Source organism: Myodes glareolus, chromosome 13 (assembly GCF_982192425.1).
Source record: "Myodes glareolus chromosome 13, mMyoGla1.1, whole genome shotgun sequence".
Lineage (NCBI taxonomy): Eukaryota > Metazoa > Chordata > Mammalia > Rodentia > Cricetidae > Myodes > Myodes glareolus.
The window spans coordinates 20,515,947-20,533,558 of record NC_142038.1 but is presented as its reverse complement, the minus strand read 5'-3'; the positions used below and the strand labels follow the sequence as shown (position 1 = coordinate 20,533,558).

Genomic DNA, 17,612 nt, shown 5'->3' with positions numbered 1-17,612 from the left:
CCAGTGCCTCTCTTGTTTTCTGGTGCTGTGAAGTCTGATTTGAAACCAAGGTGATCATGTGCTGGTCAGAAGAGGAGCAGGCTTCCCCTCTGATTTTCTGCTCAGTGCTGATTGGAAATAAAGCCACGTGTGGGGCAGAGTTGGGACACTGCACATTAACACTTCAATTATGATTTAATGTTTTTGTGATTACAAAGTAAGTTTGACTTAGAATTGTTTTGTAAGGCTTACTAGAAAATAGTAAGAGTCTTCCTAGACTGGATTAGTATTCTTTCCGGTAGCATTTTCCAGAAGACTTTGTCTTTTCAGTGGAGTTTGTGTCACTGTTGTGAAACCAGTTATCATCGTGCAGTTAGAGATATGTTAAAGAATAATTGGTTTTTCTTCTTCTCCCCCTTCCTTCCTTCTTTTCTTTCTTCCTCCCTCGCTCCCTCCTTTTTTTCTTTCTTCTTCCTTCCTTTGATAGGGTCTGACTATGTAGTCCTGGCTGACCTGGAATGCCTGTGTAGACCAGGATAGCCTCCAGCTCACTGAACACTACCTTCTCGGGCCTGCGGTGTTGGAATTAAAGGCATGTTCCACCATGCTTAGTGAAATTGTTTTTTCTTTCTGTTGGGCCATTTTTCCATTAACTCTTTTAACACATTTAAGATATAGAAATCAGGCAGAAAAAAAAAATGGAATCATCAAATATCTGACTAAATATATTCTGACTTTTTTTTTTTTTTTTAATTCTCTATCTTTTCTCTCCTGTTGTGCTAGGGTCAGACCCCAGGGCATTGTCACGCTTGGCAAGCACCCTACCTCAGAGCTACCACCCAAACCCTACAAAGTAATTTTAAATATATAAAATATGGAGACTTCATATTAATTTTATATGACATCAAACCTTTTTACTTGTATCATAACTATTTATTTTATGAAGCCCTGATATAAAATGTAAAATAATTAGATTTGTTAATATTTTTAATGTCTCTTTCTTTTCTGTTTTTAAATATTTTCCCCCAGTGAATCTGGAACTTCTGGAAAACAAAGTGGCAATGTCTCTTTGGATGTTTTGCCAGTTAAAGGCCCTCAAGGACCTCCTTTTCTCTCACATATTGCCCACCCAGCTCAGGACACACCAGCCTCTGAAGAAAGTTGGACTGTCCATCCGGAACACTTGATTCTGGTTGCTCCTTCTTCTTGTGATTACTTGGGTAAGGACTTCTCAGAAGTACATTTAGGAGTCAGGGTTTGCATCCCTATATCTTCAGTTCATTCTCTGAGACCTTACAGTTGATCAGTATTCCGAGTAAGAAGATAGCTCTACCTGCTACTTATTGATGTAGCTGTTGATTCAGGGCAGGAGCAAATGGTACACACACGTTTCCCAAAGTGAAGTCAGGTGAAGGCATTTTCAGGTTTATAGTCTCTCTAACCTGGTTCTGGGTAGCCAGTGTCTTTGTAGTTTCCAGTAGTTATCAAGACCCACTTTAACACAGTCTTGAGATTCCTATAGTTGAACTGTTGAGAATAGCAAATAAGCATTATTATGTAAGTACATTTACTCAGGATTCAGTATTACTGACCTTTGTTTTTTCACTATGACTCAATGAAATTAACATTATTTTTCTGGTATATTAGGTGACATGGCAAAAACTGGACGTTTCCAGATTATAAATAACTCTGTTAGGATACTGAAATTTGAGCTATACTGGCCAGCGCATTGCCTGACAGTCACACCACAACATGGATTTATCACACCGCAGTAAGTATGTTTTTTTGTTTTTTTCTGTGTTGTTATTCAGATGCCATCATGGAGGCTTTTGTTTGTTTGTTTTGTTTTGTTTTGTTTTCAAGACATGGTATGAGCTAATGTAAGGATAGGGTACCCAGTGTAGACCTGGTGCAGAGCAGTCAATTCAGACACACTGAGTGCTCACCTCATGCAGCATGCCCTTGCCAGCTACTGAGAAAAAAATGGGGGATAGTAGAACAATTATTTTACAGATGACCCCAGGGATCCCATAGATTAGCTGTTAGTAATGGAAAATAACTTTGTCATGCTATTTTTGACAAGTGTGATTTTTTTCATAGACATAAGTCTGATCTCTTCCTTTAAACTTCCTGAGAGAAATGTGAGAATGGAGAACATCAATAACTGACCAGTTAATACCCCTTCCCCATTTTCTCTCATATTTTCTTCCAATTTACTGGAAAGTTAATTTGATTTGTACTGTGACTATGTCATCCCCAATTATCAAGTGACTCAGAGTTTGTGTACTATGAATCTATCTGGAATTGATTCTGAGGTGGTATTTCTAGTCAGTGGTTTGTATTAGAGTTTTCCTTGGGTTGAGGGATTTGTGTCAGTATACCTTTTGTTTACCATTGTTGGGTACTGAGGCCAGATGAACCATGTGAAGAAGATAGGGTGAGAGCTAACCACATTCTGTTTTTTCCAGCCATAGGAAATGATTGGTTATTAGCAGAACAGCATTTGTAACTTGTCATTAATACTGTAAAAGTGAAGAATATTCTCATTGTTCATTATTATTATTTTTTTACAGGAGTAAAATACAAATTCTTGTGAGTCCTAATTCTTCCCTGTCCACAAAGCAGTCATTGTTCCCATGGACCGGTTTGATCTATGTACACTGTGATAATGGGCAGAAGGTATGTCTAAATTATTTTTCTGAACAGCATTCCTTTTATTGTAGCTTCAGTTTCACAATCCTTAAGAACTTACACATTGTGGAAGTCAAATGAAGCCCAAGTAGGTTTACTTCTCAGAGCACATAGGATAGAGTTTTCCCTTAGTGATCTGAACAGTTTTACTGAGAGACAGGAAATGGAAAATAAGGACCCAGAAACTATTACTAATTATTTGCTTTAAAATAAAAAAGGAAGAGACGGGGGAGTCAGGGGAAATGGCACAGTGAGTAAAGCATTTGCTTTCTGAGTTCAGGGCCCCAGAATCTATGTAAAGGCAGACTAGGAATATGCCTCTGCTTACCTTAGTGCTCCTACAGCAAGATGTGAGGCACTGGCCTCTTAGCTAGTGTACATAATCACAACAAGAGGCCTTACTTAAAACCAACACCCAGGGTTGTCCCCTGACTTCCTCATGAGTACTCAGACACATATGCATGTGTACTCACACATACCCATGAACATACATGCAGAGCTAGTGGGAGGAAAGGAGGGAGGGGAAGAAATCTAATGCTGAGAGAGGAAATTGAACCAAAGGATTTACTTCTTTGAGATCTGAATAAACTTTAAAATCTAAATTCATCGGTATTTCATTTGTTTAGAATTTATTATTATTAAAAAATAGAATGTGCTTTTTAAACTGGTAACTACTTTTGTGTCTTATTCATTTGAATTCATTTCAGAAAATGGTAAAGGTTCAAATTCGAGAAGATTTGACTCAAGAGCCTTTACCTCATTTGGCCTCCAGCACGTTTGGAATTCTTGTTCCAGGACCTGAGCCTTCCATTAGTCATTTGACAAAACCCGTAACCAAACCACCTTCCACAAAAGTTGCAATTAGAAGCAAGACAGTGATTTTTCCTCCAACAGAACCTGGTCAAGCCTCAGGTACTGTATCACAAAGTTTGGGTCAGACGCCAGTTGCTGCATGTAGTCTAGTGCTTCACTTTTAATAAATCTGTGCATTTGTTTTGTGTGCTAAGTCTCAAAGCCAGGGCATCAAAGCACATGTTAGTGCTTTCGAGTTATTATGTATGAAATTTACTCCTGCTTAAGGAGAAAATTATGGAGTCATTGGTAGCCATTTCAATAATGGGATGTAGTAGGAGAACGCCTGTTGCCGGGCAGCTAAGACCTGAAATAACCACACAGAAGCCATATTATTTGCAATACTGCTTAGCCTATTAGCTCTAATTTCTTATTGGCTAGCTATTACATATTAATTCAACCCATTTCTATTAATCTGTGTATCATCGCGTGGCTGTGGCTTACTGGGTAAAGTTTCAGCTACATGGCTTCTCCCTAACTCTTCCTTCTTTCTCCCAGCATTCAGTTCAGTTTTCTCCGCCTACCTCTATTCTCTGTGCAGGCCCAAGACAGTTTCTTTATTAACCAATGGTATTCACAGCATACAGAGGGGAATCCCACATCACCTTCCCCTTTCTGTTTAAATAAAAGGAAGGTTTTAACTTTAGCATGGTAAAATTATATATAACAAAACAGGTATTAAGGAAGATTACAGTTACAATATTTATATCTACTTTATCTTTTATCATAACTAAGAAAAACTATAGCTATCTATTCTTCAACTCCATTAAAGACTCAGAAGGATATAATATTACCTAAGTAAACAGGAAGTGCATTGTAAGCAACTTCCAAAACTCTAGAGTTGACAAAGGCATCTCTGCCTCCACATCAATGGGATGGATTTGAAAACACTATCTTAAAATCTGAATCCTGGGCTCAAATATCTGTGTATTCCTGGTATTTAGCTTTTATTGGATGGTCATTACCCTGCTCCAACCAGGTCTCTCACCTAGTAGCTGAAGAAGAAAGGAGATGGTATCTTAGGATTTTATTTCTGTGAAGAGACACTATTACCACAGCAACTCTTATAAAGGAAAACATTTAACTAGGTTTGACTTACAGTTTAGAGGATTAGTCCATTGTTGCCGTGGCAAGAAGCATGGTGGTGCACAGGCAGGCATGGTGTTGGAGAGGTGGCTGAGAGTTCTGCATCCAGAATGGCAGGCAGCAGGAAGGGAGAGTACTGCTGGTTCTGGCTTGGGCTTCTGAAACTGAAATCCCATCCACAGTGACACACTTCATGTAACAAGGCCACACTTATTCCAACAAGGCCCAAACTTCCCAATATTGCCACTTCCTGTGAGCCTATGGGGATCATTTTCGTTCCAATCACCAGAGTGTAGATGGAGGGACCAAGGCTCTGATCCTGTTTGATTTTGAGGTCCTCAACAGGCTGGGTTAACTGCTCAGTTTCCTCATGTGTTAAGGGCCTATTGTAACCATCACCTTCTGAGGCACACTGAGAGTAGATTCAGTCATTCATTTGTTCAGTTATGTATATAAAGCAATGAACCTGGTCTTTACCATCTAGTTGGTACTCTGAGTTAATGTCTCTTTATCCTTCTCCTTGCTGATGTTTGCTAAATGGATAGTATTATTTGGGTGTTCTAGAAAGGATTTGGGTCCCTGTCTGAAATGAGGCATACAGTACCTTTTCATTGATTTTGCTTCCTTCTTTGTGGGCCTCTGGACCTTACTATTTACCCCAAAGGCTCACTCTGCTTTGACTCTAAGACCTTTCCTGTCTTTTCCCAGCGCCAGGGATTTCAGTCTAGTCTTTCCAACCTTGTTGATGTCACCATTGCAAGGTCCACAACCTTCATGGCTTCTACCACTTGACTCAAGTCCTTTTTTTCTTAGACTCCTTGAATCCTGTGGCCTGTCCTGATGATCATAGCCTTTTCCCCCCATTTCCCTTGACTTTCTGTGTCTTCTTGTTAATCTTTGGTCAAACTTAGATGTCTGGCCACTTGTGTTCCCACTCCAGCGTCAGGGCATTACTGGCCAAAACCTTACAGGCTTTGCTGACAGATTCATAGTCCCAAATGTCCCTTTATTGTGTGTTCTCACCAGGAGCCCATGTTCCAGCTGTTCCCTGAGTCCTCTCACATTTTACAACTCCTGACTTTGCCTCACACATAAAAAAGTCAGCAGGCTAAATGAAATCTTTCTGTTTAAGGCTTCTGCTTAAATCTAGGCCCATCTGCTCTGCTTTCTCAGGACTCTCCCTGCCCCCATCCTTTGCTCTCACCTTTCTTTTCAACTTTTTTTGTTGGCTCCTTTCAACAAGCCCTCAGTGTGTTCTACCATTACAGACACTTTTGGTCTCCACCCCCATCTTTCTCTGCAACTGCTACCTTTCTCAGCACACCCTCTGGTGGAAGGGTCCTGCTCCCGGCCTTCTCTTTCTTGGTTTGGTTAGGTGCCATCACAGTGCCCGGGCAGCTTGATCAGAGCTCTCAGAAGGCTGTTTTGCCATGTCTATAGCCTCTTAGGTGGCACTGCCTCTTCCTCCATGAACTTTTCACACTTGGATCCTGATGCTCCTGGATTTTCCTGTCTCATCCCTTTCAGAATTCCTCGAGACTCTTGTAGCCCAGCTTCTGAAGTTACATCGAAGTCCTGGGCCGCTTATACCCTGTTGCCGCTCATGTCCTTCCCCCTTTATTCTGGCCTCCCCGGGCAGTGTGACTGGGGACTGCTGTTGGCTCATGTGATGTGTTCTTAGAGTTGTTGGACCCAGGACAGAGCCTTTATCTCCTCTAGTCTGACCTTGTGAATCTTTGACACCTGTCTTTCGATGGTATTATAATCTTGTTCTCTTGTTTCAGCCCTTCAATATCCTTTGCATTATACCTCGAAAAAGAATCCAAAACAGGATATTTGATTCTCTAGAAAATTCTGTAGTTTCTTCTTGACTTATCAGGTCATAAAGTTTGCCACAGAGCTGCTTGCCACTAGCCTCTCAGGGTACAAATATGCATTTTTTTTTTCGTTTCAGAGAACTATCTGGAACTGGAGAACTGTGGCCCCACAGATGTGAAGTGGCACCTGTCATCTTTTGCTCCTCCATATGTCAAGGTCAGTCAATGTAACTGTGGGCTGTTTCAAACCCGAATACAAGTGCAGGTTAAGATGCTGGTTGTTTGTGCCCCAGTTGATTCACTTGTGGTTTTTTTTTGTGAGTTAGAATTGTGTGCACCCATGCTTTTTACCAGGTAATTCTGAGAGTCAAAATGGAAAACTTTTTAAAAGTACAAAACAAACAAAAATGCTTGCTCCATTTAGTTTTCCTGGTTCTCATTTTTAACCTGATATGAATTAGTTTGAGAAATGTTAAGGGTTTTATACTGAGCCCTATGTTGTGCACACACTGCTTTCTTTCCATGTGCACTGTGCTCTGTGTTCACTCATTGCTGTTATGTCTGTCATGTTTCAGCCCATGGGAGCTGCTTTGTATCTGGGCAGAGCTCAGCTGGGGAGAAGGCCCTTCCTTAGGAATGTACTGAGTGTTCCTGACCTGTTATGAGGAGATTAGTCCTGTCCTCCATAACTATAAGAATGATGGGATCTTTTTATTAATTTATTGGATCAGGAAATTCTTTATCATTTGAATAATAATTAAATAGCTATTTAATTATTTTAAATGATTGTTTTCCAGGGAGTTGATGAAACTGGGGATGTTTTTAGAGCTACCTACACAGCATTCAGATGCTCACCCATTTCTGGCATACTAGAAGGCCATGGAATCCAAAAGGTGAGGTTTGGAAGTTTTTCATAGATAGCTGGTAAGAATATATTCTACCAGGAATGAATCATGTAACCTGGTCGCCTCAGTTTGTTTCCTTCAGACCAGAGCTGGCCTCAGAGCCTTCTGTCCACTGTCCACTGGAGAAGAGGTTTGCTTGGTCCAAGCACACTTCCATTGCACAGTGGTGGGAAGTTACTAAGCAGCATCGAGTTTGTTGATAATGGTTGCAGCAGCTAGTAGTGTTCACAAAAAACTTCACTGATCATGACAGTAGTTCTGCCTACCAGCTGTAGCCATCAAAACCCACTGTTCTTCAGAAAAAAATTCAACATTGACAGCATAGGTATCAATATATTCTCATACATATATTCCTTCCAGCTGTTGTGAGCTTTTATTATTTTCAAAGTATTTTGAAAATCATTTCTTTTATTTTTGAGATTATAAATACTTAATTGTTTTCTCCTTCCCCTCCTCCCTCCAAAACTTCCCATTACTCCTCCTTATTGTCTTGCAAATTCATGACCTCTATTTTCATTATTTGTTACATAAATAATCCTGCTCTAAACCTTAGCTAGAGACTGAAGAAATGGCTCAGTGGTTAGGAACACTTCCAGAGGGCTCAAGTTTGTTTCTCAGCGTCCATGTTAGGTGACTTGTAACTCTTGTATCTCCCACTTCAAGGACTCCTACTGAGGTGTCCCATTGTTCCATGAGAACTCCTACTGAGGTGTCCCATTGTTCCCTGAGAACGCCTACTGAGGTGTCCCATTGGTTCCTGAGAACTCCTACTGAGGTGTCCCATTGGTGACTGAGAACTCCCTGGGTACTTATTCCCTGCATTTTGACCATTTGTGAGTTTCGGCATTAACCACCATCCCAAAGAAACTTCTCTGGTGAGGTCTCAGAGCTATACTCAAGAGAGTGTAGCGAGCCAAGAATTCTCATTTGTTTATTTATATTTAATTAGAAATGTAAGCTCGCCTGCTGCTTTGGGGGTCCCCGTATGGGTTCAGTACCAGTTGGGATTGCGTGTGTGTGTGTGTGTGTGTGTGTGTGTGTGTGTGTGTATGTGTGTTTCATTCCCTTGCTGCCTTAGCAGCTGTAGGGAAGGAAGTACCTGTCTCTTAGAAGGTGGGTGCTCAGTGTGTTGGTTGCTGCGTTCCATCTAGTCAATTGTGACTGTGGGTTGCCTTTGGACACAGCCTGTATGAGAATCAGGGGTTTGTGGTTGCTGCTCTAAAGGTCTGGTTGTCTTCACACACAGGGTTCTTGGGCCCTGGATACTGCTGCAGAGTTCAGATCACTGTTTGGAAACTTCTTCCTGCTGGCTCTGCCAGGATTGCCTTTGGGGTTCTCTTTAGCCTAATGAGTTGAACATTCAGGTTGTGTACCTAAGCTGTATAAGCAGGACAACTAGCTATGACTAGCATTTTGACTTACTGTATGAGCTGTTATAACCTAGCACCATTTGCTTTATTGTGCTGGTCACCCTAACCTTCCACTATTCTCATATCTGAACTGAGGAGGCCTCAGTGATGAGGTTGAAAGAGTAGATTGTTTCCATGGTGGGATTTTCCTCCAAAAAAGCATATACTGCACATTTGAGAGAAATGTTACATATAGCTTTAAAACTAATATATTTTGGATATGTTATACTAGTGATAAAGTTGTTCACATCTTTCTTTTAAAAGTATTTTATTAGTTTATGTATATGAGTATTTTTATTTGTTTTTAATCTGTGTACCATGTGCATCCAGTACCTGAGGAGGCCAGAAGAGGGCACCAGATCCCCTAAAGCAAGAGTTATGCATGGTGTATTGAACCTGGGTTCTCTACAAGAGTAGCTAGTGTTCTTAATCACTGAGCCATCTTTTTAGCCCTCAAACCCATTTTTTTCAGAGGGAGAACTAGCCAGTGTAAATGTATTTGCTATTTCACTTGATTTACACTAAGCTTTAAATTCTTAGTCTGTGTTTAAAGTTGGGGTCTGTGTGTCTCATGTTTTTCGTAGGTCTCCATCATGTTTCTGCCCAGAGATAGAGGGGATTACACCCAGTTTTGGGATGTTGAGTGCCACCCTGCTAACGAGCCTCACATGAAACACACATTGAGATTCCAGCTCTCTGGACAGGTGAGCATTGTCCTAGGTATCATGAGCAAGTGATTGTATTAAAAACCCTAAGTGGGAAAAGTCTGAAAATACATAATGATTTCATCATATGGTTTCATTTTCAGTAATTTGTTGTAGCCTCATATCTTAAGATTCTTGGCAGTCTTTATTACCAGACATGAACTCATGTTTGACTTAATTATGTAAGTTGCTGTCTTTTTAAAGAAAATAATAGAATTCCCATAAGAAAATGTCTTTGTGCTTTCTGGAGTATTCATCTTTTCTCCTTCCACTTCATGATTTTTTTTTCTCTATACAGAGCATCAGAGCAGAAAATGATCCTGAAGACTCATGCTCCTCCAGCGATACCCTTATTAAAGTAGATGCTGCAGTCGTGTCCCGGAGGTGTGCTGTGTCTGAGACTTCCACTCACATACCTGGGTGAGTACATTACATTGTGTCCCTCCTGAGAGTTTCTTCCAATGTCAATGAGATATAGGTGTAGCACTAACACACCTCTGTGCTTACAAGAGTCACTTCCAGGGTATCTCTCTGCAGCCCTGTCTGACCTGGAGCTCACAGAGACCCACCTGTCTATGGAGTGCCGGGATTAAAGGAGTGCGCCACTGTGCCTGGCTTTCATGGACATTTCTGAGGATATATGCTTTTATTTATTTTTGGATTAAAAATAGCTAATTTTTGGGACTGGAGAAATGGCGCAGAGGTTAAGAGCATTGGCTGTTCTTCCAGAGGTCCTGAGTTCAATTCCTAGCAACACATGGTGGTTTACAACAACCTATAATGAGATTTGGTACCCTCTTCTGGTGTACAGGCATACATGCAGACAGAACACTATATACATAATAAATATTAAAGTAGAATTTTAAAAAATGACCTTGTGTTTTAAAAAAAAACTAAAAAACTGATTATTACCCCAAATTGCTGGATTATATGATAAGCATATTTAACTTTAAAACAAGTTGGTAAATAGTTTCCCTCAACGTGTTTGTACTGTTTTATATTCCCATGAGAAGAGTATGAAAGATTCTGGGACTGGTGAGCTAGCTCAGCAGTCATGAGTCCTGCCGTTCTCGCAGAGGACTGGAGTATAGTTCCCAACTCTCTTGTCAGGTGGTTACAACAGCATGTAACTCCAGCAGTAAGGAATCTAGTGCCTCCTCTGACCTCCTTGGATAAAGTACACACGGGCTCTTGCATATATAGAGAGACATACATATACATACAAATAAAAACAGTCAAATTCTTGAGAGAGTAGGGTTTTTGTTAGTTTGTTTTGACCAGGCTAGCCTACATTTGCTGTGTAGCTGAGGATGATGTTAAATTTAAGATTTATGTTATTTTTGAGTATGTGTGCTTGTGTGAGTTTTTTCCACTTAAGTGCAGGTGTTCTTGGAATCCAAAATAAGGCATCAGATCCCCTAGAACTGGAGTTAATAGGCCATTGTGAATAAACTTGAATGTGGGTACCGAGAATAAACTCAGGTCCTCTCAGAGCAGGAAGTGATAGTAACTACCGAGCCATCTCTCCAGCCCTGAATGTACATCCTTTTTCTGCTGTCCACTTATCTGCTCACCTCATATTCTTCAAATTCTGATGATGCTAAAAAATACTAAAATGGCAGGGGGAGGTGCTGGTGGGTACTTTTGCCCCCAAAGTTTTCAAATGGGGGGACCCTGACAGTCCTGTCTTCACACTGGTAAGTTGGATTGTAAGCCCTGAAAATACTGGGAAGTGAACAGTAAAGGTGACAAACAACTAGTGTCATGCTAGTGAGATCCAAAGAGAGATTAGAAGGCAGAGTGACAGAGAGTCAATGTATAGAATCAGGACTGAAACAGATACAGTGCCCCCCAGCTCCGTGGGAAAGGTCAGAGAGGTCAGCATCTTTGGACAGTTCAGAATAGCCACGGAAGTATGAGTGGTCCAGGTGACAAGAACTGAAGCAGAAATGCGACCAAGGCACCTTCCCAGTGCCCCTCACCCAGTGCTCCTGGGAGAGCCTCCCCATGACTTCATTCACATAGACTAGATAAACTCCAGTACAAGTCTCTGGGTTGCAGATGAAATACAAATAATAAGGTACCTGGAAACATTGTTACAAACTGAGTAATTGCCTCTCATTGTAAACCTGTTCCCAAAGCAGGCAGCTTGACTTGACCCACCGTGGAGTATATGCCCCAAAGGATGTCTACATGTTCCTGCCAACCAAACTCGGGGAATCCAGGACACTGAAAGTCAATTTGCGAAATAATTCTTTTTTTGCTCATGCAGTAAGTTGAAAATATTTCTGTGGGCTTTCAAAAGGTCATTTCTTAATGATTAGAAATATATTCTATAATATCTCAGTTGTGATACATTGGTTTTTAAAGTTACTTTAATACTGTATTTGAGAGGAAATTCACCTGCAGTCCATGATCTTTCATTTGAAAATCAAATTAAAAATTTCTAACCTTTTTTTTCTTTCATATTCTGCCACACATACAATTTCTAGATAACATTTACATTAGTTAAACTCTTTCAATGTGTTTCTACTTACACAGCACTCTTTGTCCTGCCTAATATTCAGGCTGAACCTAACTTTACTCAGTTTTATGTATGACAAATACCAAATTTTCCTACTGTCACAAAATGTCTCCTGTTCATTTCCAGCTGAAGTTTTTGAGCCCCAGAGCCCCTTTCTACATCAAACACTCCAAATACTCCTTGAGGTGAGTTTATCAAAAATCATCGTGCTCTTCTGAGGGCACCAGACGCCCTTGGCATTGAGGGCAGGAGGAGTCTCTGCTTTGCAGTGTCTCTTCTTCAGCGCTGGCAGTGAGGAACTTTCTGTTCACTCTTCACAAGTATCCAAGAAAGTGAAGAATCCTGCTGATTGCTGTCACTTCACACCTCCTTTCCTTCTTCCACAGAGCCCGACATTACATCCACATCCCGGTGCATTTCAGACCAGAGTCGGTGGGCAGATTTGAAGCTTTGCTTGTGATCCAGACAGATGAAGGCAAGAGTATTGCTGTTCGTCTAATTGGAGAAGCCCTTGGAAAAAGTTAACTAGAATACATTCTGTGTAAATGACTTATTATATTTTGGCAATCTCATTTTTCTACACCAAAGTTATGCTGTTGTATATATTTTGTATGATAAATTCGATGTATATAAAGTATAGATTTGTTTTAAGGAATTAGTCCCTAACAAAGTATCATGTATCTAGCTCACAGTGTTAACATTTACAGGGGATAAATTCTATTTTTGAATTGATTATGATATTCTGAATAAATACAGCATATGTTTTAATGTGGTGTATTCAGAAATAAACTTGAGTTTTTTACTGAACTTGTCTTTCTACATGATGCCACCTTATAAAAATTAGGATATAGCTTTATCCTGTTGTTCCCAAGCTTCAGAGTGTGTTCTGATTTCTCCTCCTCTTTTACAGTTTTCTTTCCCCTAAGACATTTCTTGTATCTGTTAGCTGGTTGCCAAGACACAATCTTCTTATTCTGTGTAAAGACAGTGGGAAAGCTTGTTTGTTTCCTAATGTTGTGCTTACTGTATTTAGCGCTGGACACGACAGCTGCTCCTGGATGCAGTTTGGACATGACCTTTGCAGGCGTGTGCCACCTGATGGGACGAGAAGGACCTCCTACAGGGAGGTTAGGAAGGCAGAAACTACCCTGAAGGCAGAGGGTGAGAGACTGCTTTCTGGCTAGCCACTGGTGCATCTCTTGAGCATGGCCACAGGCCTAGCCAGCAGCCTTCTGAGAAGCACAAGTGTTGGTGCAGTGTGGCCCTGGGATTTTGTCTTGGTAATGTTTTAAGTTTGAATAACTTAAACCCAACTGCAGTTAAAAGGAAGAATTGTGTCTGATAGAAAAGCAAATCTCTGCATTCTCATTGTCTTCTGCCTAGAGATCAGACTCTCAGAGGCAGATGTGATAACTCATTCCTGAAATGCTAGCACTATATATAAATATAAAAGGCTGGGTGGTGGTGGTACACTTCTTTAATTCCAGCATTTAGAAGGCAGAGACAGGCAGATCTCTGTGAGTTTGATACCAGCTTGTTCTACAGAGCGAGTTCCAGGACAGCCAGGGCTGCTAAAGAGAGAAACCCTGTCTTGGGATTGGTGTGGCGGGGGTAAGACTTGTTTTGTTATTTTATTTTGCTTTTTGAGATGGGGTCTCTTTGTAGTCTTGGCTGTCCTAGAACTCACTGTGTAGACTAGGCTGGCTTTGAACTCATGGAGATCAACCTGCCTCTGCCTCGTGCTGGGATTATTAAATTAAAGCCGCGAACCACTACCACACTTGACTTCTTGCAAAAGCTTCCAACATGATAAGCAGGTAGTGCTTTTCCCCATCCAGTTTATCAATAGATTTTACATGTCACATGTAATATCACTTCACATTTGTGTGGGCATTTGACCATAATTCAGCTTCAGAAATTTTAAGAGTAGTGCATGTTTTATAATGTTCTTTCTGGTCCTTCATTCGCTAAGGGCTGCACTGTTTGTTTCTGTGAAACCACCGCTGTGCCTTTATGCTGTGCTCAGAAGGAGAAAAAGGATTGAAACACACGGAACTTTAAAAGGGACTGCTTCCTTAGACCGTCTAATTCTGCACCTTCAGCTCCTATGCCTCATGTCTTGGAAACATGACATTTGGGGTCTTTAGAGCAGTTGGATAAGAGCTGTTGGATAAGAACCTGCCCCCACTGCTGAGTTCATCAGAGTTGCTGATAGGCACAGGGAATAGGTGAGCTTCCAGGGCCATGGTTCCTGAAGACCCTTCCATCTGGAAGCTGCTGTTAGGCCTTTTCTGCTCGCCCCATGTTCAGTCTTCCCCGCCCTGGGCTCCAGGCTCATGTGTCTACGTGATCATCAAATGGGAATCCCAAACTTTTAGTTCCTTGCCAGCCTTACATGATGCTTTCAAAGACAAACTAAATTTAGAGAGATTAACTGGCCAAAAGTCACATAGCTGCAGGGTCTGAGCTGTGGCTCAAATCTTCATTTCTCTAACTCATCCAGTTGTAGATAAAGAGGCTACTTTTGATATGATGAGTGAAAACACTGCATTTTATGATCACCTTAAAAGTTGTATTCTCTTAGGATTGTAAAACAGCCAAGTTACGTGTTCTGCTGCCTTAGCTCTTTGGCTGCAGTAGTAAGGATGATGTCGATCAGGTAAGACATTTGCAGGTCAGACCTGAGCTCAGTGATTAATGTGTATCGTTGCTGATGTAATTAATCCAGAACGAGGTTGGATAAGCGGATATGTTTTCAGTCTTCAACTCCAGGTTAGGATGACTTTCTATGTATAATAGAAATATTTTACAGATTTAGGGAGTCAAATTGGACAGTTTCTTATGATTCCGAAATTGTTCTATTTGTTCTCAAATGACTTTCCTCCATTTTCAGTTCAACATTTTATGAATTTTGATATTAAACATGGGAGAGATTTAAAAAAAAAAAACACAGAGTTTTGATGACAGTCTTGATCTGAAGCCAGAAACACTTTTTAGCCTCTTCCCAAGTGGAACTGTTTTCTGTGTGTCTTTTCCTCCAGTGAGAGCTGGTGCATTAGTCTTCTTGAAGAGTGGGAGCCCTGGCTGGATGCATGTGTTGCATGCTGTTTCACAGGCTAGCCGCGAACCCACTGGTATTTGACCACATGACCCTAAATGTTATGCAGGCTGTTTCTTTATTAGTTTCCTAGCTGGCTTTTATTGACTTTTGAAATGCCACTTGGTAAATTTCCACCCCAAGTCTAACTCCTTGCTAGTTTATCTTGTGTGGGTCCTTCTGCCTTGAACACTCAGGACCTGTTGTTTCCAGACCTCTTCCTACCTCCAGAAATCTCACAGAACCACTACGGTGTTTTGCCACCCACAGGCCAGTGACACCTGCGTTAGTGAGCTAAACAGTTAAAGCATTCAATTTACTTTGCCTTAGAGAAGAAACTGTTTCGCTTGTTCTGCCTTGCACCATCTCCTGTATCACCTTATTCTGAAAAGGAGGACAAGCAGACAACTTTAAAAATGTTCAGAGCTGTAACATTCTGAAAACACGTTGTATTGCTATCATAGTGTATGGTGGATGGGTCAGGCAGCTTCTTTAATGACCCGTGATCCCAGCTGCCCACTGATAACTGCCTTGTCTAACCTCCTCTCCAGGGGTAACTGTAGCAGAATGCCTCTCCACTTTGGTAGTCATGTTCCCAAAAGTTCTGATGACTGTGGTGCTAACAGACCCTTGTAGGCCTTAGGGAAGAGGGTTGCCATCTTAGGAGGGTGGTCTGTGACCCACCGCTAAGCACACACTGCAATTCTTGGCCCAGATCCAATGAAGGCTTTCTTGCTGGTGAGAACCCTGCATAGTACAGGAGGAGAACATCTAAGAGACAACACAACGGGCATTCACTCACCCCTCTGGAGATGGTGCATTGGCGCATTAGCCATAATGCAATAGTCCACTAGTGAGGGCAGACCTCAGGACCTAAGCGCCTGTGGCAGTTTGGATGTAATTGGCCCCCAAAATCTCGTAGGGAGCAGCACTATTAGGAGGTGTGGCTTTGTTGGAGTGGGTATAGCCTTGTTGATGGAAGTGTGTCACTGTGGGGGCAGGCTTTGAGAGTTCCTATGCTTAGGATACCACCCAGTGTCTCAGTTGACTTCTAGTTGACTACAAGATGTAGGACTCTCAGCTGCTTCTCCAGCACCACTGCTGCCTGCACGCCACCATGATCCCTGTCATGGTGATCATGGACTGAACCTCTGAAACTGTAAGTGAGCCACCCCAATTAAATGTTTTCCTTTATAAGAGTTGCTGTGGTCATGGTGTCTCTTCACAGCAACAGAAACCCTAAGACAGCACATATCAATGGTCTTACTCGGAGACCAGCTTTTTTTTTATTATTATTTTTATTTCAAGATGTCTTCTCTGTGTAAACAGCCCTAGATGTCTTGGAACGAGCTATTGTAGACCAGACTGACCTTGAACTCAACAGAGATCCACCTGACTCTGCCTCCTGAGTGCCTAGATTAAATGCATGCATGTACCAGCAAGACCAGCTTTCAACACAAGCAGTTGGGTGTGTGTGGGGGTGGGTAGAAGAAGTAAACCAATGAAACTTTAATCTTCTTTGGAACTCTTCTTTGAGGACAGAGTTCCTCAGTATTCTCTGCCACCCATGTTGCTGGGAGAACCTTCTCCTTTCTTCTCCCTTGAGCACCTCAATCTCCGCAGTACTGAAAATCAGTCAAAAACCCATTACTAGGAAGTGTGTAATCCCTGAAGGAGAACTCAGTTGTGCTGCTTATTGAAATTGACACAGCATTAACTGCCTTCCAAACATATTTATATTCATAAACAAATGCCTTAATCAGAGAGCCTCTCGCTGCAATCAGCAGCCTTTTCCGTGCTTTTTTAATGTGTAAATTTTATTTCTTAAAGTTTCTAACAAAGTTGGCAATAATGTAAAGATTTCCCCCCCACCCTCCCAAAATGCTTTCTTGTAAGATTGTAAAACCTCTTCAGTCTTCTTTCTCTACACTTCCCACTTCTGCCTGGCCCAACAACCACCATCCCTCTATCATTCAAGACTGGTTACCATCGAGACAAAAACGAAGATATTCCAAAGAGTGACTTGTTCCCCTCCCATGGCTGTCACATTATTGTAACTACGGAGCCTAAGAATTTGTACTTTTCCTTGGAATTTCATGCTAGAAGGAAAAGGCTGGGAGCTTGATGCCAGTTGAAGGGGCAGCTTGTCTCCTGAAGAGATGCCATAGAGTCCCAACAGCTTGTCAGGTCTCTCCAGGAGACACTGGAGCCCAGGGATGGCAGGGGACTGAAGAGTAACATGGATTGCTTAGCTATTGTGATGGATAATCTTAGTTACCAACTCTGTATGGAATCAACTAAAACCCAAGCTGCTGGCCATACCTGTGAGGGATTTGCTTAAGTCAGGTTATTTGAATCTGGAATTTGAAACCTGGACCACGTTTTCTGGTGGGAGGCCACATAAAAGGATATGGAAGAAGGAAGAGTTAATTTTCGCCTGCTTGAGTTCACTCTTGCTGGTGGGTTCATCTTACCCTGCTTCTGTGGCTACTATTAAAATGAACTTCAGGATTCCAACGTAGCCTGAAAAGTAGCAGCTCAAGTTAGA

The 17,612-nt window shown here is 41.5% G+C and overlaps 1 protein-coding gene across 4 annotated transcripts in view; it reads left to right on the top strand.

Annotated features, from left to right (window-relative positions):
- Cep192 (centrosomal protein 192) overlaps nt 1-12,774 on the top strand; it is a 79,804-nt gene extending 67,030 nt beyond the window's left edge. For 3 of the 4 annotated variants that reach the window (XM_085699775.2, XM_085699774.2, XM_085699771.2), the window contains exons 36-46: nt 1,009-1,199; nt 1,627-1,750; nt 2,553-2,658; nt 3,378-3,582; nt 6,563-6,642; nt 7,223-7,318; nt 9,324-9,443; nt 9,742-9,863; nt 11,585-11,714; nt 12,094-12,152; nt 12,354-12,774. In XM_085699775.2, the coding sequence (XP_085555901.2) occupies nt 1,009-1,199; nt 1,627-1,750; nt 2,553-2,658; nt 3,378-3,582; nt 6,563-6,642; nt 7,223-7,318; nt 9,324-9,443; nt 9,742-9,863; nt 11,585-11,714; nt 12,094-12,152; nt 12,354-12,492 (1,372 nt within the window). In that variant the 3' untranslated portion in view covers nt 12,493-12,774. The remainder of the gene's footprint in view (nt 1-1,008; nt 1,200-1,626; nt 1,751-2,552; nt 2,659-3,377; nt 3,583-6,562; nt 6,643-7,222; nt 7,319-9,323; nt 9,444-9,741; nt 9,864-11,584; nt 11,715-12,093; nt 12,153-12,353) is intronic. The other variant, XM_085699773.2, reaches the window with a different exon arrangement.
- The last annotated feature ends 4,838 nt before the right edge of the window (nt 12,775-17,612 follow it).